The sequence below is a fragment of the Galeopterus variegatus genome, unplaced genomic scaffold (assembly GCF_000696425.1).
Source record: "Galeopterus variegatus unplaced genomic scaffold, G_variegatus-3.0.2 Scaffold10941, whole genome shotgun sequence".
Lineage (NCBI taxonomy): Eukaryota > Metazoa > Chordata > Mammalia > Dermoptera > Cynocephalidae > Galeopterus > Galeopterus variegatus.
Genome location: NW_007737052.1, coordinates 2,796 through 25,431, shown reverse-complemented (window position 1 = coordinate 25,431; position 22,636 = coordinate 2,796). Strand labels below are relative to the sequence as shown.

General features: G+C 49.4%; 1 protein-coding gene across 2 annotated transcripts in view; it reads left to right on the top strand.

Moving 5' to 3' along the window:
• The window catches only part of AKAP1 (A kinase (PRKA) anchor protein 1), a 29,701-nt gene extending 12,014 nt beyond the window's left edge, over positions 1 to 17,687 (top strand). Inside the window, exons 2-11 of one of the 2 annotated variants that reach the window (XM_008594518.1) lie at positions 2,490 to 4,149; positions 6,927 to 7,060; positions 8,998 to 9,124; positions 9,677 to 9,804; positions 11,763 to 11,940; positions 13,408 to 13,558; positions 14,125 to 14,192; positions 15,620 to 15,693; positions 15,958 to 16,020; positions 16,578 to 17,687. In XM_008594518.1, coding sequence (XP_008592740.1) covers positions 2,514 to 4,149; positions 6,927 to 7,060; positions 8,998 to 9,124; positions 9,677 to 9,804; positions 11,763 to 11,940; positions 13,408 to 13,558; positions 14,125 to 14,192; positions 15,620 to 15,693; positions 15,958 to 16,020; positions 16,578 to 16,652 — 2,634 coding nt within the window. In that variant the 5' untranslated portion in view covers positions 2,490 to 2,513 and the 3' untranslated portion in view covers positions 16,653 to 17,687. Of the gene's footprint in view, positions 1 to 2,281; positions 4,150 to 6,926; positions 7,061 to 8,997; positions 9,125 to 9,676; positions 9,805 to 11,762; positions 11,941 to 13,407; positions 13,559 to 14,124; positions 14,193 to 15,619; positions 15,694 to 15,957; positions 16,021 to 16,577 lie in introns of those variants that run through there. The other variant, XM_008594517.1, reaches the window with a different exon arrangement.
• Positions 17,688 to 22,636: the final 4,949 nt, after the last annotated feature.

Sequence of the window (22,636 nt, the reverse complement as noted above, 5' to 3'; positions counted from 1 at the left end):
ATCGTGCTTTTTTCCATGTCAGTACATGAGATCAACCTTTTTCTGTGACACTGGTGTGTCCATGGATTCCACAGTATATTTAGCAGTGATTCCCCTTAAAAGGTTAATCCCAATTTTGTTTCAGATGATGCTGTAGTGGGCATTCTTTTTTTTTTTTTTTTTGTCTTTTTTGTGACCGGTAAGGGGATCGTAACCCTTGGCTTGGTGTCGCCCGCACCACGCTCAGCCAGTGAGCGCACCGGCCATCCCTATATAGGATTCGAGCCCGCTGCGCTCTCAAGCGCCGCACTCTCCCGAGTGCACCATGGGGCCGGCCCTGTAGTGGGCATTCTTATATAGACCTCTGCCTGTGCAGAGGGTGAGTGTGTGTGTGAGTGAGAAATTTAAACATTCCAGGTGTGGGATTTCTGGGTCATTGGGTATGGTCATAAGATTTTAAGTGCTACAAGGGTACTTCAAAAACTTCATGGAAAAATAAAATTGAAAGATGATATAGGGCTGGCCAGTTAGCTCACTTGGTTAGAGTGCAGCCTTATAACCCCAAGGTCATGGGTTTGGATCCCCATACTGGCCAGCCACCAAAAAAAAAAAAGGTATGAATATTCCCATGAACTTTTTGAAGTACCCTCATATTACTAAAGCTTCCAGAAAAGTAGTACAAACTTCCCCTTTTGTCGGCTCATGCAGTGCCTCTTCCTCAGATTCACAGACTACCGGGTTCCAGATTTAATGTGGAATAGAACCTGCGTTCACATCACTTGGCCATATGACTTTGAGTTATTTTAACCTTAAAGATAGTAATACATTCCAGACCAGGTGATTGAGGATTAGGTGATACCAGGGAAAGCATTGAACAAGGTTACATGCTTAACCTGCAGCTACAAGGTAGCATCATTGAAGCTTTCTACCTGGAGCGATTGATACAAAGTCTTCTGAGCTGAAACAAAAGCTTAGCCCTGCTTTGTCCTTTCCAGTGTCATTGCTTCGTTTTCACACATTAGCAAGGAGGTTTATCTTTAAAGATGGAGGGACTTTGTGGAGATGGCCTCCTCACCACCACTTCTGCCTCCTCCCTCACTTTGGGGGCAGAACACACCCCCTAGCATTCCTTCAGAAACTGTCATGTGTTTATGAATCCCCTGGGGGTCTTGTTAAAATGCAGCTCTGATTCGATCTGAGGTGGGGCTGAGATACTGCATTTCTAACAGGTTCCCAGAGGATGCTCAGTGCATCTGGCCCATGGCCTGCACTTTGAGAAGCAACATCCTGGAGCAGTGGGCCCAGCCTCAGCAGAACATTAGAACCACCTAGGGAACTGTTAAAACTACTGATGCTCTGGTGTTGCCAGAGAACATTAACCTAAGTCCATCAAACCAGTAACAGTTGTTAAAGCATTTACATTTGTTGTTTGTGCTGTAAAACACAAACCCAAATTGTGTGATTCACCATGTCAGTTGGAGGAGTTTCAGTTTTAAGAAGTATAATTTTTGCAGACATTTAAAATTTGCTGGCTTGGGAGGTGCTGAATACAAATATTCTAGAATAAGTTCATCACATACCTCTAATGAGAGTTAACCCTGCTTTGCAAAGCACTTAACATATATATCTCAGCTAATGCTTATACCAACCACCACTTAAGAGATGTGTCCCTGTCTCACAGAAGAAGGAAATTAAGCTTCCTGTCTCCTTTACATGCTTGCTGCCTTCTAGGCCCTCATCATTTCTCCTTGCTTGGACCTAACCCATTTAAGTCTCTAGGTTCCTTTTGCTGGATATACTCCATCCTGTTCCCGGAATAGCCCTCTGGAAACACAGTTTGGTATGTTCACCTCGCAAACCTGTGCTGGTACTCTGTTGTCTCCAGGATAGAGTCCAGACTCTGTGGGGGGCCCTAGGACACCCTTCTCAACCCCACTAAATGACTGGAATTCTCCAAGCCTGACCTGGATCTTCATGCTGCTGTGTTTGTACTGCTGGTCCCTCACCTGGGAGCACCCCCCTGTCCTTTTGAAGTCTCATTCACCTTTCGTTCTGGCTGTCTGTTGCTGTGTAACAAACTACTGGTCATGGTTTTGTGGGTACCTCTGAGGGACATGTGTACACACGGATTCCACAGGTGTTTAAAAATGCTCCAAATGCCACCTGAATAGATGAAGATGTTCTGGGAAACCACACCAAACAACCAGCCCCTTGAAGGAACACAGGGAGAATGTGGCATTGTGAAGTGATGAAGGGAGGGATTTGGGTTTGTTTGGATGGAGTGTGCATGAATTGGGAGCAGGGAGGGAGGTGTCCCTTCCCTCCCACTCACCTCCAGTGGATCACCCAGTGGGCATGACTGGGGTGCCCGTCAAAGAGGTCTGCTCCTTTTGAGGGCAGGGAAGGGCAGAGCAAACAGTGTGGCCTTATGCTGTCCACTTGTGTGATCGTCAGTGTCCTCTTACCTGCCTCTTGTAACATCCCTTCTCCCTGGCTCCCGCCCTCCTCAGGTATAGTTCCTTCAAGCCTCCAGGATGGCAATCCAATTCCGCTCATTCTTCCCTTTGGCGCTGCCTGGAGTGCTGGTGCTCCTCGGCTGGTGGTGGTTTTTCTCTCGTAAGAAAGAGCCTGTCAGCAGCCATGACAAGCAGGTGGAGGCTGATGCTGTGGAGCTGAGGGCCGACCCTGCCAGTGAGAAACCACTCCCCATGGAAGATGCCAGTCCCAGCATAGTGTCCACGCCCCCCAGTGTCACACAGCTGCCAGAAAAGGAACTGTCCACTGCGAGCAAGCCTTCTGCCCAGCCCCCTGCCTTGCCGAGGACACACCCCGCCCATCGCAGATCAGAGTCCTCGGGTAACCTTCCAAACACTACAGATACAAGACCTCTACCAGGAATGCCCAAAGATGATAGCACAAAGCTGGAGCTAGCCCTGATGGGTGATGAAGCCAAATCTATTTCTCTACAGGGCCCTGTTCCATCTCCCAAGGGTGTGTTGTTCCCCCACGAAGCAGTGGAGGCATGTAAGCGAGAGTCCATGTTCAGCAGGACACCAGGGAGCGGCCGAACAGGCCAGTCTGCGTCCCCTGCAGAGAAGCACAGTCCTGGGGAGAAGGCAAGAGAGACAGATGGGGCCGAAGGGACTGGCGACGCTGTGTTGGGGGAAAACGTGCTCGAAGAAGGTCGGCTGTCCCAGGAGCATGTCTCGGTGTTGGAGAGCAGCAAGGCCCCCAGCCTGGCGCCCTTGGGAGGAGGGGGAGAGGATGGGGAGAGTAGCCCGGCCCAGGTAGCTGGGCCCACGCAGAAGGAAGAGTACATAGCAGGCAAGTTGCTAAGCAGCTTCATCGAGTCGGCTCATACACAAGTGGCTAAGGGTGACGAGACACTGGCGCCCCAGGTCACAGATGGCAAAGCCTGGGACAGATATCCCTCAGGGGAGCTGGGCAAAGAGGAGACCTTGGATAGAAATGAGAAGATTGAGCAAGCTGCCTTCCAGATAATCTCCCAAGTGATCTTGGAAGCAACCGAAGAGGTGCTGGCCACTATGGTGGGCAAGATTTCAGGTCCAATGTATCAGGCCTCGGCTGGTCAGCTGCAAGGTCAGAAGGAGGAGAGCTGTGTCCCGGTCAGCCAGAAAACTGTCCTGGGGCCAGATGCCATGGAGCCTGCTCCAGCCAAGGTAGAGGCAGCTGCCAGCCCGATAGACACTGCCCTGTCCTCGCCAAGCCTGCCAGCAGAGGACCTGCCACCAAAGACCTATGTGAGCTGCCTGAACAGCCCTCTGTCCAGCCCCACCAAGGACAGCAAACCAAAGAACTCCGCACACCATATCTCCCTGGCCTCCTGCCCACCACCACCCGCCACCCTCGGAGAGTCGCTGGATGAGGCAAGCATCCTGGGAGAAGATGCCACCTGTGTCACCTGCATGTCAGACAACAGCCAAGGTGTCTCTTCAGTGGCTTCCTTGGGACAGTGCTCAGATTCCCTCAGCACTTCAGGGATTGAAGACTCTTGCACAGAGACCAGCTCAAGCCCCAGGGACAAGGCCATCACCCCACCACTGCCAGAAAGTACTGTGCCCTTCAGCAATGGGGTGCTGAAGGGGGAGTTGTCAGATTTGGGGGCTGAGGATGGATGGACCATGGATGCAGAAGCAGATCATTCGGGAGGTAGGAGGGTCTTGGGTATTCCCTTAAAGGAACAGGGGGGAGTCTCCCTTTATTAGGGAAAGGCTACTGGTCACCTCTCCTGCTGCTACTTCTGCAGCAAAGGAATGGTGCTCTTCAGCTTTGCAGAGAGCCGAGCACAGTGTAGAGCTAGTGGGTAGCTGAGAAGTTAGGTTTCCCCAAAACCCCAAGGCCATGTGAGCTGTGACTTGGCTCCTCCCTTTATTAGGGAAAGGCTACTGGTCACCTCTCCTGCTGCTACTTCTGCAGCAAAGGAATGGTGCTCTTCAGCTTTGCCGAGAGCCGAGCACAGTGTAGAGCTGGTGGGTAGCTGAGAAGTTAGGTTTCCCCAAAACCCCAAGGCCATGTGAGCTGTGACTTGGCTTGTCATCCAGTGACCGTCCCCAGACCTGGAGAAGGAGCCGGCTCAAAGTTGGGGTCACTGATGAACCTCGGTGCCTCTTTTTTTAAACACTAACCTCATAATGGTTTTGTTTTTTAAATGGAGAGGACTCCTTAGCTTTAGTTCCCTCGAGTGCCAAGTATGGGTGTGAGTTTTCCTAATGGTTTATTTCCTTTTAATCATGTGCTTGTTCCCATGTCTTCACCTGCTTTCCTTCTCCAGAAGCTCTTACAGGGTAAGTGCCCAAAGAATGGCCACAGCTTTGAGTACTTGTGGGGGCTCGAGCTTTCCTGAGTTGTCGCTGTCTCCTGTCCCTTCGCAGAGAGCCTCAGCCATTCTCTTTCTGTGCAGCTGCAGTTCCACCCCCGGGAAAGAGGGGCACTTTGGTAATGAAGTGTCCACTGGGTTTTTCGAGTGCTGACCCCAGCGTAGACAGTTCAGACCACTAACTTACAGGTCAGCAGCTCCTGACCCTGCTTTTGCGGCTCCCCCGGGGTATTTTCACATATCTCATGGAGAGATGCCACAAATTCCCCCAGTGCCTCTCTGACTTGGCCTGTCCTGGAGCTGCTCCCTGTCATTTCCATCTCTGGGAAGGTTGGGCATCTTTCTGGGGAATTTGTCTGCTTTCAGCTGCATCTGGTGTGTACCCCACACTATATTTTGTCACCTTCAAGATGCTGTTGATGAAGACGCTGAGGATTGATGTACTTTTAAAAGAAAAAAATACTGTTGATCATGTTATAGGAGGCCAATTACTGTAAGATGCATCCCAATGTCAGGGGTGTTGAAATGTTTAAAAAAAAATCCCAAATTGATCTTAAAATGGGTGAAATGTTTTTAAAGAATAAAGGTGTTTCCCTTTGCCCACTGCCCCTCAGCTTAATTAACCAGCCCCTTCAGCCTTGTCATGCCAGCTCTAGATGGATGTGTTGAGGGCTTCTGAGTTTAGGCTTCTCGGAAGAGAAGGCTGTAATTGAGCCAGGTGTAGGCATGGCAGGGGGAAGCCTGGTCATAACATCTGTTGAGCACCCAGTGGGTGCCAAGCACCAGGCTATGCCCCACGTGCCCTCTCCCATCAGCGCTGCTTTGCATGTGGGGAAGCTGAAGCTGAGAGGGGTCCAGAGACCCCCGGCTGGGAGAGCTGGAATCTGATCTGTGAATGTAGCCTGGAGTCCTAGTGTGGTTCTAGGGGAGCAAGTATTGGCTGGTCCTGTTCTCTCGGACAGAGGCGGGAGCTGTATCTGAGTGGAGCCGCCTCCTACCCCTCATCAACCTGGTCTGCTTCTGGAAGGCCAGCCAAGTAGCCTCCTCTCGAAGGGGTGCTTTCTGCATGTGAAGCTTATTCTGAACCCCTGGTGTTGAGGAAGGGGATCACTTTGAAGGTGACTCTTTCTTAGCTGGGAGCAGAATCTCTTTAAGCCTTAGTCCTCCACATCCAGGCAGTGCACAGATTGCTTGGCAAAGGTTTATGCCCAGGGCTTGGAGAAACCATGTGGAAAATAACCTGATTAGTAGACTCTCAGGAGTGATCCATTTCTGGTGATTGAGTCGTCCATATTTAGGCCTGAGCCACTGCTCTTGAGCTGGTCCGGACTCCTCTTTTTCTGGGATGGCCCTTTTGGTGCGCTCTTGAGCAAGAGGAACAGCCTGAGTCAGTTTCAGAGTCCTGCTTCCCACTCTGACCTGGGGAATGAGCCTTAGCTCAGTCTTGACTAGAGGGTATTTGAGCCCAGAAGAGTGTTCAGAGTTGCATAAGTTCAGCCTCAGCAGAGGGGAAGGAGTCCCTCCTTCTGTATCCACATCTGGCAGAGATAGAGCAGGACCCTGATCAAGGATAAGAACACGGCCCTCAGGCTAGTGAGGACTATGTCTAGCCCAGCTTGGCTGAAGGCCACCACCTGTGAGCTGAGGCCTGGGGCCTTGGGACTGCAGACCCTTTGCCTGAGGGGCTGGGATAGTTGGAAGGGTGTCAAGACAGGTGTGAATAGTCTGTCCAGCTCCTGGGGTCTGTGCTGCTGTCCCTTCCCCCACCCTGTGGCCTCTCCTTCCCTGGGCATGGAGTCTGCTTCTTCCCAGTTCACCACTTGTGTCTGTACCAGCAGCTGTGGCTGGGTGCAGCTGCCAGTTAAGCAAGCGGGGCTATAAGTGACAGGCTAAAATTAAGTGTATCGGCACCCCCAGCCCTCCTCTCATTGGGGTTGTTCTGAGTTGTCCTTGTAGACTGTGAGTTGACAGTCACCTGCCAGGCCTGAGGAGGGGGTGTGGGGTGGGAAAGTAAGTTTGGGAATGTGAGTTTGGGAAGTTCCGCGTTGTTGGCTGCTCTGAGCCAGGGTCTGTGAGTGTGCGCGCGCGCGTGCTGCTGCCTCCCCTGCAGGTTCCGATGGGAACAGCATGGATTCAGTGGATAGCTGTTGTGGCCTCAGGAAGAGTGACGGTTTCCAAAATGCCCAGGCGGGCTCCAACCCTAAGAAGGTCGACCTCATCATCTGGGAAATTGAGGTGCCAAAGGTAAGGGCAGCAGCATCCCCGCAGGCTGAGTTCCCTTGGGCCTGGGGCCATCAGACTTAGAGGGAGGGGGTAGGGGGAGGGTCAGGAAACCAGAAAGTGCCCGAGTGAGCCAAAGGCTGAGGGAAAGGGAACACCACACTTTGCCAAGGTTCAGAGAGCTTCCCGCAAAATGGAATTCCTCCAGCTGCCTTCAGGAGCATTTTAATCTTGTACACAAACTCCCAGGCCGGCTTATCTCCCCTGGGGCTCTTCTTGTGTGCACTGGGGCTCGCATCTGTTGGAAATGCTAGCAAAAAAAGCAGATTGAGGACATGAGGCAGCCAGAACCCCCTCACTCTGCTCCACTTAAGCTCTGCAACGTAAAGTGTATTTTATAGTTGAACAAAGCAGAAATCCATATTTTAGAGAACTTGAAATACAGAAATGTACGAAGAAAATAAAACTCAGCTCTAATCCTACCCCTGAGTGTGACTATGAAGACTTTTATTTCCTTCTTGTCCTGCACCCTGTGGTTTTTAAACAAAACTGAGATTATGTTGCTTTAATTAATACTTTTGAATATTTAACAACTTAATTTTCCTGTTATGTTTTGAAAATGTAATTTTAACTGCATTATTCATTGTGTGAGTGTCAGTTTCCTTCGCCGGTCTCCAGTTCCAGCATGCTGCAGTGGTTTCTAGCTTTTGCAGTTCTAACTTACAACTTATTAGCTTGGTCTTTATGTTTGTCTCTGGGGCTGAGAGATAGTTGGCAGACTGCATTCCCCCAGGGCCTTGGGCCCATGCTGAGGTAGAGACTTGGTTCTGTGTGAACTCGGGGTCAGGACAGTTGTTTTGACCCCAGGTTGCTGGCTCCCTTGGTGGCTTCCTCCCCAAGTGACCCTGTTGGCAGTTGTGTCCTCTTTTCCTTCAGTGGTTACAAAGGGCACAACGAGGCTAGCTCTGGATGAGGAGGGACTGTTTCCCTAGTAGCTCTACTGAGGCGGGGCATTTGGGATTGTTTCGGAGCTTGTCTTACATCGTGGCTAAGTTTGGCTGCTTTGGTCTACCTTGAACTCTGGCTCACTGGGAACTGCTGCATTCCCCCAGGGCCTTGGGCCCATGCTGAGGTAGAGACTTGGTTCTGTGTGAACTCGGGGTCAGGACAGTTTTTTTGACCCCAGGTTGCTGGCTCCCTTGGTGGCTTCCTCCCCAGGTGACCCTGTTGGCAGTTGTGTCCTCTTTTCCTTCAGTGGTTACAAAGGGCACAACGAGGCTAGCTCTAGATGAGGAGGGACTGTTTCCCTAGTAGCTCTACTGAGGCGGGGCATTTGGGATTGTTTCGGAGCTTGTCTTACATCATGGCTAAGTTTGGCTGCTTTGGTCTACCTTGAACTCTGGCTCACTGGGAACTGCTGCATTCCTCGTGCTCTGGAGGCCCCAGCCTGCTGTCACTGGGCAGCAGGAGCCCACGGGTTCTTAGGCCTTCCTGTTCAAGTCCAGCCCCTTTATCTTTAGATCTGAATAGACTTGAAGGAGAGGGGTCCAGGGAATCAAAGTTGACCCTTACGCTGGTGAACTGTTTCATAGTGTGGGTTTTGGAGGAGAAGATGCTGCCTTTGTAGCCTTCTGGGTCTGGGCCATGCTGTCTGGCATGAAATGGGAACTGCTGGGTCCTGAAGCCAGACTCCCTCATTCAACTGCTTAGCAGCTGTGTGACCTTGGGTGAGTTCCTTAGCCTCTCTGGGCTTGTGTCCTCATCTGTAAACTGGTGATAGTTATCTGTTTCACAGGTACCATGAGTAAGTGTAAGTGCTTAGATTAGTCCTGGCAAATAAATGCTGACATGTTAACAGTTGATACATGTGAGCTGGACCTTACATAAAACAAAAGTAGGTCTTTGGGAGTGTAGGTAATTGGTTTCCTGTTAACCTTCTCATCTCTTGCTCTCTCTGGAAGCACTTGGTCGGTCGGCTGATTGGCAAGCAGGGGCGGTATGTGAGTTTTCTGAAGCAAACATCTGGTGCCAAGATCTACATCTCCACCCTGCCTTACACCCAGAACGTCCAGATCTGCCACATAGAAGGTCAGTGGCAGCTGCTGCCCTAGGGTTAATTTTCTTAGGTATATAAGAAATATAAGTAAGTTGAAGTGTTTGCGTCCCAATTGCTATCCTTTTGGAATCTAAGTCTCTGAATGGAAGATGCTGTTCTCATCCCAGGGGAAGGGAGCACTCCGTGTCTTCCTTCAGCATTTTTCCCCAGCTCAGGCACTTGAAGGAGACTCAGGTGCCTCCCCATGAGATCTCTGGCCGGGAGCGGCATGGGCAGGGTCTGGGGTCCTGGGTTCATAGTGCCCTGTGTCGGACTCCTCTCTGGTTGGTGAGAGCTGGGCCTTTCCCATCTGCCAGCTTCCTGTTGTGTTCAGAGCATGGATCACAGTGGCAGAGGTATCATTTGAGAGGTGAATGGGGCTAGATGCCACTCTTCCTAAAGCAAAGCTTAGCATTTTGGCACCTTAAAGATGCACTTGCACTCTGGGGAAAGTCCCGTAGAGCAGGGTTTATGGGCGAGTTTGTTTTTGCTGTGACTTTCCTCGTACGCACAGTGATTGTGTGTCCTGCCCCACCCCCATTTAGGCTCTCAGCATCATGTAGACAAAGCACTGAACTTGATTGGGAAGAAGTTTAAGGAACTGAACCTCACCAATATCTATGCTCCCCCGTTGCCTTCGCTGGCGCTGCCTTCTCTACCAATGACATCCTGGGTGAGTATGCTCCCAGTGATCAGGACTTCTCGCGCCCCCACCCCCCAGCCCACCCTAAACAAGCGACTCCCCAGACTGTGGGCTAAGAAGGGCCGAGAGCACATTCGTGCCTGTGCCCTCTCACCTCTGGCCTCCACTGGTCAGTTCTGCTACTTGCCTGTGTTCTCTGGGGACAAGGGGTGGGGTGAAGTGCTGAAAAGAAGCCAGAGGCCCCCCGGTCCCCATGTGGGAGAACTACTCTCCCCGGGCTCTGTACCTTTTGTGTTCTATAGGCATTTGCCTAGAGCGGGTTATAGTTCAGCCAGGAGACTGGGTGTGTCCAGATGGTGTGGGGCTCCTTAAAGCTGGTGCTGTGTCCAGGGTCACTGCTCAACACTGAGGCCTGGGTGGGACCCACCATCGTGAGTTTGGACGGGGCTTGTGATAGGTCACTCTGTTCCTTTTTCCTAGTGCGCCAGGCCTAGTAGTGGCCCTGTTGAAGGATCTCCTTCCCTTTCCCTCTCGCCAGGAGGTGCCTAGATTAGAAAGAAGAACGAATGCTCCCCATCAGACCCAGGAAGCCCAGTGGCTCTTTGGAGGTGGCCCCAGGAGTTTGGCAGGAGGAGAAGCTGGCATTTCAAGGGCCCCTGTGTGCTGGTGGCTGCAGGGTCTCTTGGGGCCTGTCACTCATGTCCTGCAGCATGTCTCTGGCCCTGGTCAGGCCTTATCTCTCTGGGAGGAGAATTGCAGTTTTGTGGGCCAAAGACTTTCTGCATTTCATACAGATGGGCTGAATGTACTGTGAGAAAATTGCTGCCCTTGCCCTGGATTTTTTTTTGGGGGGGGGACAGTGGGGAGGTAGGCACTTCAGTTCTGTATCTTCCCCCTGTCGAAGACCCTTGTACTGTGGGAAAAGGATGGGATGTTTCTTTCCTTTCCTGTGGATATCTGGGAGTAGGCTGAACCCCACTTTACAGAATTTTTTCCCAGGAGGCTTGACCCTAGACCCACTCTCTTGTCAGATAATTGAGTGGTGTGTATGGATGATTTCCTTCCCTTGTACTCTTGTACTCTGTTTGGCTCCGTGGGACTGGAGAGGGGGTCTCAGATGCCTCTGGACTAGCAGTCCTGGGGGTGGGGGGACGTGGAGGCCGGGACTCTAAGCCAGAAGCTCGTCCCCTGTGACCACCTGCGTAGAAGGTAGTATAGACGCCCTGCTGTGTCCACAGCCCTGATGTTGCCTGTAACTTGGCATTGGGAAAACCAGTGTCTAAGGACAAGTCTTTAGAGACCATTATAGCCTCTTCTAGGGCCTTTAACATAGGGTTTGGCCAATGAGCAAACCTACATGTCAAATCCCAAAGTGGAAACGAGTTGGGGGATATCTGGGACATGTGGAGAAGAGCAGGACTTAGGGGATGGAAGGGAAGGAGGAAGAGGAGCAAATAGGACACAGATTCCTGTGGACCTTGACGGTGGGCCTTACTTGAGGCCAGTGCTAGCTGTTAGGAAGGGAGAGTAGACGCTGTCAAACCGTGAGCTCCAGGGGCCACTGCAAGTCCAGAGGAGCTGGCTGAGGGCCCTAGGGCCTGCCTCCTCTTATTCTTGGGTGCCTCATTCGTGTGTTTGCCCTCCCAGGTCTTATAGACTCATCAAGAGAGGTGGGAGGGAGGGAGGCTTTGGCAGATGGACCCTGCACAGGCCCAGCTCTATATCCACAGTTGGCTCTTGGGTGCCCATTATCTTCTGGGAGCCTTCCTGCCTGGCCCGGGGGCAAGGCTGCCCCTAAAGGCTGTTCATGGTATTGCAGGACAATGGCCACAGTGGTGTGGAACACATTGCATGGTTAAAGTAGTTCTTGAACCTCTGCTCTCTGCGTGTCATGTTGTTTGGTGTTGCTATGCCCTTTTCATGGGCCTTGGGGCTCATTCCACACACACGAAGGATCGTGCAGTGCCCACTGCCCCTTCCCCCTATAGCTCATGCTGCCCGATGGCATCACTGTGGAGGTCATCGTGGTCAACCAGGTCAACGCCGGGCACCTGTTTGTGCAGCAGCACACGCACCCTACCTTCCATGCGCTGCGCAGCCTGGACCAGCAGATGTATCTCTGCTACTCTCAACCTGGAATCCCCACCTTGCCCACCCCGGTGGAAAGTAAGTGCTGCCCTAGGGGGTGAGAGGGGGAGCCTGGGCTTCTGGCCAGGCCAGCTGGAGAAGCCCTCAGTCTTGACCAGGAGGAGAGTGTTCTGGGGTCCTTGATGGGAACAGCATCCCTGAGTTCTTGCTATTGTCATAGAGTCACAATGGGCTGAGTTTCCTGGCCAGTCAAAGCTGATGTTTTCATTGGCTGATGAAGTGATGGGATTGGAGTGGATTTTTGACACAGGGATTCAGATCCCAGCTCTGCCACATATTATCTGTTAAGTGGGGTGATACGCACTTGTTCTGGGAATTAGGGTTGGATACTGTATGTGTTGCACATAAAGCACTTGGTGATGCATATGCTGGTTACCTCAAAAGATCCCTGAGCCCAGCAACCCTGTGCAGTGGGTTAGGTCATCTCCGTTTGACAGATGAGAAAACTGAGCCTGTGAAATCAAGTGACTTGCCCAAGTGGCATCTGAGCGGACTCTTGAGCCCGTTCTTTGTCACTATTGCCTTTGTTGTACTTACCTTTGGGGATCAAATGTCAGAACATCTCTCCATCCATCCCCATCAGGGACTCCTAACCTAGGCCCCCCGGTGGGCTTCAAGGCATCAGAAAAAGCCTTTGAACTTATCTGTAGTGTTTTGTGTGGTCTTATCTTTTGGAGGAATAAGGATTTTGTTTTTGTCAGATTCTTTAAAGTTGCCTCAATCCAATAGTAAAGACTGAATGAGTCCAAGAGGTGACTGCACCTGGGCCTCTCTAAGGGTCAGGACCCCAGTGTGTCAACCCTGTGTCACAGGTTTTCATCCCAGCTGGCTTGCGGCAGCTGCTGGGGTGCTGCTGGCAAACCTTACCCCCTAGTTTCATCTGCTCTGCTGCCCCAGGGGTGGGAGATTGGTAACCCCTTGGAGCACGGCCTTGTTGGGTGCCCAGGCACTGTCACACCTTCCTGAGGCAGAGGCTAGAAGTGGTGGAGCTTAGGCCTAGGTCCCCTTTTGGCTAAGTCTTTGATCTGATTGTGAGCTAGAGCAGACCCTAGATACCAGGCCACTGAGATCTGCTGACTTTGGAGGTTCTTGATTTTTTGCAGGTGCTTTCCCTCAAGAATGTAAGGCAGTCCCTGGCTCCATTCCCTGAGTGTTGTATTTTGTTTGGTTTATTCCAGTTAATCTGTGTCCATCTCAGGCCTCAGTAAGTTTCATAGTAATGGATCTATATCAATTGCTTTTTGGTCTAGATAGCTTGGGGACAGCACACATACTAGGCTTAATTTCTCATGTCTGTGTTCTTCCCTTGGCTAGTCTTGGGCTCTGGGAGGCTCTGCTGGGGACTCGTTGCTGTTCCTGTCCCCTGTGCCACAGAGGCACAGGCCTCTGAGAAGTCATGTGGGGAGGTGGGTAGCAGTGTCCAGGGTGGCCTTTGGTGCCCTGCCCTGGGCCAGGCGTGTCCACACACTCCTTCCTGTCCTGCAGTAACAGTCATCTGCGCTGCCCCCGGGGTGGATGGGGCCTGGTGGCGAGCCCAAGTGGTTGCCTCCTACGAGGAGACCAACGAAGTTGAGATTCGCTATGTGGACTACGGTGGATATAAGAGGGTGAAGGTAGACATGCTCCGGCAAATCAGGTGAGTGGAGGCTCCTCAGCCAGGCACATGCCCTAATTGTTATGGGATGTGTGGTCTCTGCACAGCTGGCTCAATTCTGCTGAGCCTGGGGTGTGGATAAAATTCTTCCCTCCAGTGGCCTCCTGTGTTTAGCAGAGTCTGATATAAACAGACTCAATTACTTGCCAAACTGAGCTAGAGGCCTGTCTTAGGGAAGAATTCCCACCACGTATCATACCTCAAAAGCGAAGTGGGTAGGGCTGGCCAGTTTCTCAGTTGGTTAGAGCACAGTGCTGTTAACAGCAAAGTCCATGGTTCGATCCTTGTACTGGCCAGCTTCCCCCACCCCCCAAAAAAGAAAAAGAAACAAGTAAAGCGGGCTTCTTGGGAATTTGACACAGGCAGTCCGTCTGAGGTCAGGCTTGTGGCAGGGCTGGCTGCCTGTATTCAGGTGTGCTGTGAGCCTTGGCCTGCTGCCACCTCACATGTGTCCTCACTTCGGTGGAGTTACTATGCTAAGCAAAAGGTAAATATCAGCTTGGAGTGGGGTCAGGCTTCAATCCTTTGTTCCTTTCTTGACTTTCCAGGTCTGACTTCGTGACCTTGCCATTCCAGGGAGCAGAAGTGCTTCTGGACAGCGTGATGCCCCTGTCAGGTAACAGGCGGGGCCTGGGGGGTGGGCAGTTGTTGAGAGTAGGTCTTCCTCTCTTAGAGCACCGGTTCTCACCTGGAGAGCTTATGCAAACATGGGTTGCTGCCCCTGTCAGAGTTTCTGATTAACTAGGTCTGGCCTGAGACCGGAGGGCTTGCATTCTAACAAGCTACCAGGTGGTGCTGACACTGTACATCCCTGGGCCATCCTTTGAAGTCCTCTGCTCTAGGCTTTGCCTAGACCTTCAGCATTGAGAGTCTGCCAAGAAAGGAACCTTCCAGAACACAGTTTGGACCCAGAGTCTTAGCCCTGTGGTTGAAGGTGGGCACTGAGGCCAGTGGCATTGCTCAGCCGGGTCACAGCTCCTTGGGCACTGTGGGGACTGTGCTAATGCTCCCCCTGTCTAGTGTCTTAGACTGTGAAAGCATAGCTAGAGAGAAGAGGCCTGGCAGTGCGGTCTTGCAAATTACTTAGCCTTGATTTTCTCCTCTGGAAAATGGGGATGGTACCTAATTTCAGGGTGGCTGTGAGAAGTACATAAACTCAGGAACTGATGTGTAGAAGGTGGTCAAATAGCAGCTGTTTATGGCTAGGAATTTTATATTCGTAGGTAAGAGTCTGTTCTGTCCATCCCCTTCCCTCCGCAGGTTTGCCCCTTCTGATCTTGTTCTTGCTTGTCTACAGCGATTATATGCATTAGAAATGCTACATTGGAGCTAGAGTCATGTTGGGTAGAACACTGGGCTGAGGTCTTCATTCTCTTTTCCGTTATTGCTCTTGCCCAATCTTCCTCTCCATTTCTGTCCATCTCGACAGTCTCTTCCAGGCCCAGCTGAAACGCTCCCTCCTAATAAGGCTTGCCCAGACCCCCTTTGTAAGCAGCTGCATCTCCCATCCTCCCACCTCTTGCCTTGGGTGTGTTCTGCATAACTTTTATAACCCAGCAAAGCAGGGTGTGGCCTCAGTGCCTGCCTGCCTGCTATAGAGTGGCTACCCACATTGGGCTGTGCCACCGGCTGCCTGGATCTGGACTCCACCTGGGCTGCTCTGGGCACCGGCTGACCTTTGGCAATCAGCCTTTCCCTCATCCTCTCCTGTAAATGGGGATGACCCTTGTCTTCCCCAGGGTGTTACTGGTTTGGTGGAAGAATACATACACTGGGCTCAGCACAGTCGGCACCCAGATAGGTGGTGGTGCTGTTTCCATTTAGGCAGTTTCCGTCCCTTGGCCTCTGTCCTCAGTGGGTAACGTGCAGCAAGGCCCTGATTTGGTGCACTTAGAATCGCGTGGGCGTCCCTCCCAAAGGCAGCTCTCAAGTTCTGTGCAGCCTCTGAAGCATTCTACATGGGATCCCTCTGAAAGTTGCCTAAGTGACAAGGTACCTCCTTGTCTCTGAGTGTAAATGCGGCTTTTCTTTATCCCCCTAAAGATGACGAGCACTTCTCACCTGAGGCGGATGCAGCGATGCGCGAGATGACGGGGAACACAGCACTGCTTGCTCAGGTGCGTGGTGGCGGCGGGGCAGGCTGGCCGGCGTCCGTCTGAGGAGCCTCCTCCTGGCGTAATTAGTGTCTGGGCTTCTTGGGAACTGACCTTTATGTCCCTCCTTCCTGTGGCTCAGGCCCTGGGTTGGGCAAAGCACGGTGTTTAAGAAGAGTTGCATGGAGTAGCTTTAAAATGTGCTTTTCTCATTCTTCAGGGGCAAAGCACGGTGTTTAAGAAGAGTTGCATGGAGTAGCTTTAAAATGTGCTTTTCTCATTCTTCAGGTGACAAGTTACAGTCCAGCTGGCCTTCCTCTGATTCAGCTGTGGAGTGTGGTTGGAGATGAAGTAAGGCCCGCCCTTCTTTGCTTTCTAAGTTGCCGGCCAGCAGGAATGAGTTGATTTGGAGCTGGTTCTGGCACTGTTTCCTCTCGAACTAATCAGAGCTAATAGACCAGTGCCTCACAGGGGACAGGTTGGGTACCACAATTGAGGGTATGGTGATGCTAGTGTCATCTAGTGGGTAGAGGCCAGGGATGCCCAGGACAGCCCCCACAACAAAGAATTATCTCCCAAAATATCAGTAGTGCCAAGGTGGAGAAACCCTGCCCTAGACCTGCTAGGACCTTCTGTCCATTGGGTTTTCCCATCTTCCATCTTATGGTATTAAAGCTTAGATCTCTTCATTCTATTAAAAAGCCTATCCTCATGCCAAAGTGGCCAACAGAACATTTAAGTAAATGCCCCTGTTGGCCAAAAAGTGGGTCATCCTCCTCTCACCCCATTATTCTTGTACACCTGCTGCCAGTACTGGGGACCTGGGACCTGGGAAGGGGAACCCATGGTGGCTAGAGAGGTGGCCAAGGTGCCATGGGCAGAGCTCTCAAGGGAACTTTTCCTTCTAGGTGGTGTTGATAAACCGGTCACTGGTGGAGCGAGGCCTCGCTCAGTGGGTGGACAGCTACTACGCAAGCCTTTGACCCCGGCCCCCACCGCCACTTCTTGAGTCTTTTTTGCACTGTTGAAATTGGGCTTGGCACTCAAGGCAAAGATATAACATCAGAACCACAAACGGTGTCCTCTCCAGAAAGTCCTTTTTTCCCCCATTCTCTAGTCCTATTGAGAAGATGATTTGTTTCAGAAAAAAGTATGGAGTTGTGGGTTCTTGTCAAAGCCATAGCATGGTGTTTAACAAGCCAGCGAGCATAACCTGGTCACAAGCTGTTTAAAAAAAAAAATTGAAAAACACTCTCAACCAGGGTGTCCTACTCCCTCTCTGTTCCATTCTCTGTTTCTTCCTTCCCATCTCCTCCTCCACCAAAAACCAAACTGTAGCAGAGACAGGCCAAGGGAAGTGTGTTGCTTGCTTGAGAGGGTTCTTTTACTTCCACGTCTTTCTTTAGGGAGCAAGACACGAACCAGTTGGTATCAGTTACCTGTACAGCTTACATACATGAACTGGGGACATTTAACCGGTTTTTATAAACTTCATCTAGGTCTCTAGGAACACAGACTTTTTTTTAATACAGATGTAAATATGAAGTGATTGTCACGCCTCTGGCTTTGGTCAGTGGGAAGGGAAATGTCACCCTGCCAAGCCTGGTTGTAATTTGTGACCATTTTCTATTTGTGCAAACTTTGTAAATACATGTTTAAAAAATGTAATATTTTGTACAAGATACACTGGAGAACAAAGGGAACTCAAGAATTTTCCACACCACATGTCATCTGTAAGTAGGAATGAATTCTGCAGAGTGCAGCTGCTGATCTGGGCTCCTCTTCGCTGGGGCTTCCGTGGCTTCCTGCGTACTGGACAGAGTGGCTCTGTGGTATAGACTGTGATCTGGGGATTTTTTGCTGTACAAATTTGTTTTTTTTTAAAAAAAAAACCTCATTGAATTACCTTGTAGTGGTGTGTTTGATTCCTTTTTAGACTGGCTTCAGCATTGTGCAATTTAAAAATAAGTAACTTAAGTAACTTAAACTTATATAAATCCTGAATTGTATAAACTTTAGCTTTGAGTCCGTTTTTTTTCCAGTGGTGAAAAAGGTGGGGGGATGAGGAGTGAAGAGGGTGGTTGTGAGTGTGGCGGGCTGGAGGTCCCACCATGTGCCCCATGCGACCACGTCTAAAGGAGACCCACTTTCTTTGAAGACAGTTTGCCCAGAAATTTCTATCTGGCCTCTTCTGTTCTTCTTGCCCCAGCAGGTGGCAGCCAAGCTTCTTCTGACTCCCCCATTGAGTGTCTAAATAGTCAGACTTAAGTTCAAAGCACCGATTCCCAAAACCAGTTGTGCGTTCTGGTTTTTTTTTTTTGGCAGCTGGTACAGGGATCAAACCCCGGACCTTGATGTTATCAGCACCACGCTCTAACCACCTGGGCTAACTGGCCAGCCTCATTCTTAATCTATGAAGTTATTCAATCTTACTGTAGTGATAACAATGATGTAAAAATAAATGCATGTAAGTGATGAGAGCAGATACTAAGTATCTCTAAGTCTTCTCTCTCTCTCTCTTTTTTTTATTTTTTTAAAGATGACCGGTAAGGGGATCTTAACCCTTGACTTGGTGTTGTCAGCGCCATGCTTTTCCAAGGGACCTAACCTGCCACCCCTATATAGGGATCTGAACCTGTGGCCTTGGTGTTATCAGCACCACACTCTCCCAAGTGAGCCACGGGCCGGCCCTAAGGCCTCTCCTCTTAAAGGCAGGTTCAGACCCCTGGGGCTGACCTGCCACCCTCCCCCACCCCCAGCCCCTTCCCTGTCTCCCTAGGTTGCACCTAGGCCACCCTTGCTGTGGGCCTCCGCCAACCAGGGTGTTGGGCATTTGCACCAGTCTCTATAGAGAGCCGAGACAACTTGAGGGTCCTTCAGGCTGAAGGTATCCTCCCTACCGCACAACGCCTCTCCTGGAGCTTCTCCCAGTCTCACCAAGCAGGCCTGTTATCCTTCCAGTTGGCTCTGCCCAAAGGCTGTAGCTTCTCCTGAGCCTGAGCCGGGGCAGTCACTGTTCAGGAGGCCTATATTCCCCTCAGGCCCTGGTTCCAACCTATGTGGTTAACAGGTGGTTAAAAGCCAGTTTTCCTCATCAGTAAGATCGGATATACCAGCCTCATAAGACAATTAAATCAGAAACGTCCCCTGCTTATACAGAGCGTGGCCCACCACGAGCTCTCCTGCAGTCTTAGCTGCTGTTAGTTCTAAGCCCTAGTGGTTATTAGGTGTGACTTTGGCCAAGGCATGTGACACTAAGCTTTTCCTGTACAACTCAGCATTGCTGGAGTGTGGAGGGGTCTATGGGAGCCTTCCAACTGGTTTGGAGAGAGAGCTCACAAAACCTGGTACAGATTTGGCTTTTATCTCTAGGGAGCCATTGAGGGGTTTTAACAGATTCTGATGCGGGCAACGCCTCTCCTGGAGCTTCTCCCAGTCCCACCAAGCAGGCCTGTTATCCTTCCAGTTGGCTCTGCCCAAAGGCTGTAGCTTCTCTTGAGCCTGAGCCGGGGCAGTCACTGTTCAGGAGGCCTATATTCCCCTCAGGCCCTGGTTCCAACCTATGTGGTTAACAAGTGGTTAAAAGCCAGTTTTCCTCATCAGTAAGATCAGATATACCAGCCTCATAAGACAATTAAATCAGAAACGTCCCCTGCTTATACAGAGCGTGGCCCACCACGAGCTCTCCTGCAGTCTTAGCTGCTGTTAGTTCTAAGCCCTAGTGGTTATTAGGTGTGACTTTGGCCAAGGCATGTGACACTAAGCTTTTCCTGTACAACTCAGCATTGCTGGAGTGTGGAGGGGTCTATGGGAGCCTTCCAACTGGTTTGGAGAGAGAGCTCACAAAACCTGGCACAGATTTGGCTTTTATCTCTAGGGAGCCATTGAGGGGTTTTAACAGATTCTGATGCGGGCAGGATGGAGTGGGGTGGAGCAGCAGAGCCTGAGGCCGGCGTGGTCCTGACAAAAGGGTTTCCTGAGTCTGGATCCTCAGATAAAACTCATGGGATTTGGCAAGGAGGCGTGGAGATGGGGGAGATGGGCTGCTATGGGTCTCGGGTGCTTCAAGGATGGCTCCATTAAACATGGTTTGCAATATAGGAGAAGAGAGTTGGAGGTTGGTAAACATTCTCTTTGAATAGGTGCTTCTTAGATTGTTGGGGGCCTTTGATTAATTTCCAGGGTTCTGAAAACGTTGACAATTTTGCCAGAAATTTTGTTGCTCTTATGGAGGAGCAGAGTTTTGGAGGTCCTCATTCCACCATTGCAGAAGTTGGCCCTCTGGGCAAGTATATTTGAAACACCTCTGAATTACCTGTGGGCCATCCAGGGGATGTCTTAGTGTGACCTGGAAACTCCTGGGAGAAGCCAGTGCTGGAGAGGGATTTGGTAACCTGCCCGAGATGAGGGGAAGAGAGGTGGAATCCTGGACACAGGAGGCTGGAGCTTCCAGCCCGTTTTCACTTAGGGCATTTGTGTTGATGCTTCACCTCTGGTCCTAGGTGTCACCGTAGAGGCTGATTCTGCATTGACTGTTACACCTTGTACAGCTTCAGTTATGCCACCTGTAGGCATCGACATCTGTCACATGAGAACTGATGTCACTTTCTAACCATCGCAGGCTTAAGAGGATAAAACGAGATTAGTAGCTAAAGTTACGGAGTGCTTACTGTGTCAGGCGCTATGCTCGTGACAACCCAGCAAGGCAAGGACATCCTCGCAGATGAGATGACTGAGCCCAGAGGTAGAAGCTGGTGACTTAGAGAGTGGGTGGAGCTGAGCTGAGACTTCCCCATCACTCCTCTAAAGCAACGTGGGTTCATCTTGCCTCGGTTCATATCCCCACATAAATGCCACAGTGGTTAAATGATCAGGCCATAGAAAAGTTTTGGAACTTACAGTGGAAAACATAACATTATAGGAGAGATCAATGATTTTGCTCATATGAAAAATTAAAATCTAAGTCACATAAAGCCGGGAGAAATTTGTAGCATCTAGGCCAAAGGATGAACATTTTTAGTTTACAATGCTGTAAAAAAAAGAAAACTAAGTCTCCATTGGAAAATGTCATAAAGGATACGAACAGAAAATAGAAAATTTGGGTCTGTTTCTAGATCAGCACTGTCCAATAGGAATATAATGTGAGCCTTATAGGTAATTTAAAATTTTCTAGGAGCCACGACAAAAAAGTCCAAAGAAAAAGGTGAAATTAATTTTCATAATAGTTTTTTTTTTCCTTTTTGTCTTTTTTACTGACCCGAACCCTTGGCGGGAGCACTGCCGCACTCCCAAGCGGTGCACTCTCCAGCGCGCCACCGGGCCGGCCCAATTTTCATAATAGTTTAACAGATTATAATTTCAGCATGTAATGGACATAAAAAACACGCGCCACTGGGCTGGCCCAATTTTCATAATAGTTTAACAGATTATAATTTCAGCATGTAATGGACATAAAAAACATTAATGAGATATTTCACAGTATTTTTCATACTAAGTCTTAGGAATTTGGTGTGTATTTTGTGCTTCCAACATGTCTGTATCCAGAGCAGCCACACTCCAGGTGCTCAGAGCCACGTGTGGCCTGCTGCTACCGTGCTGGACAGCGCAGGCCTGGACCGTTCCATCGATGACCATCGCATCAGTACTAACAGCCTTATATATGTTCTTCCTTATTCAAAAACTTCTGCTTTTTTGCACATTTATTTTTCCAGATGAACTTTAGAATGATTTTGGAAGGGGGCAGGGAAGGGACCATGCTAAATGTTTATTGACATTTGGGAATGCATATTATTGATTTGGTATAAAGTTTTATATAATTTATTAAATTGGGCTTGTAGATTATTCAAATCATTGTTTTTCTTTCTTGGCCTCTCCCTCCCCCTCCTCTTTTTTGGTCTGCACTATCTGCCTGTTTCTAAGAAAAGTACATTAAATGATTCTGGTTCTCATGTTTTCCTGTTTGTCTTAAGGCTTCTTTTATAAGTTTTGGTTGTTGCTTAGTTTAAAAAGGCTCATGAGTGCAGTTTAAAATATCAATGAATATTTTAAATATCAATAAATAAGATGTCAATGTAAAATATTTTTGGTATTCAGTTTAGTGCTTTTTGTTTTGAATTTAACATCCATTTTCTCCGTCATTTAATTTTAGGTGGGTGGCTTGTAAGCAGCACATTGCTGGGGTTTTTTTTGTTTTGTTTTGTTTTTTTAGTAAAATCTGGGAAATCTTTTAATAGGTGAATTTAACCTGTTTATTGTGATCACTGAAGTGTAATGTTATTTGCCATTTAGTTAATTTTCCTGTTGTTTTCTGATTTTTTTGCTTTCCTCATTATTTGCTTAATTAAATAATTTTTGCCTGTTGTAAATTTAGTGTCCAATATCTTATTTCAGTGTTATTAGCATGCAACTTTAAAATTTTAAATATAGTTGAATTTATACTTCATTCACATATCTGAGACCTTTCTCTAAATAAGAATAAACTCGGCAGAAAGTCTGACTTCTGCCCTTCTTCCTACAAGAGCTTGCACATGCATGCGTGTGCATGCACATTCTGTCTCCTGGGTTTTGATGGAATCATCTAGCATACAGTTCAGAATTCTATACAGGTGTGCCTCAACTTAAGATGGGGTTATGTCTCGATTATTCATATGATGATTATTTCCTTGTAAGTTGAAAATATTGTTAAGTCGAAGGTGCATTTAATATACCTAATCTACCGAACATCATAGCTTAGCCTGTTCCACCTTAGAAGTGCTCAGAACACTTACAGTAGCCTGCAGTTGGCCAAAATCATTTAACACAAAGTCTATTTTGTAATAAAGTGTTGAATATCTCCTGTAGTTTACTGAATACTGTACATTACTTCAAAATTGCAACAATTTCCCACCTTGGTAAAGTCAAAAAACTTAAGTGTAGCCATTGTAAGTTGGGGACCGACTGTATAATCTTTTTTTTTTTTTTTTTTAAA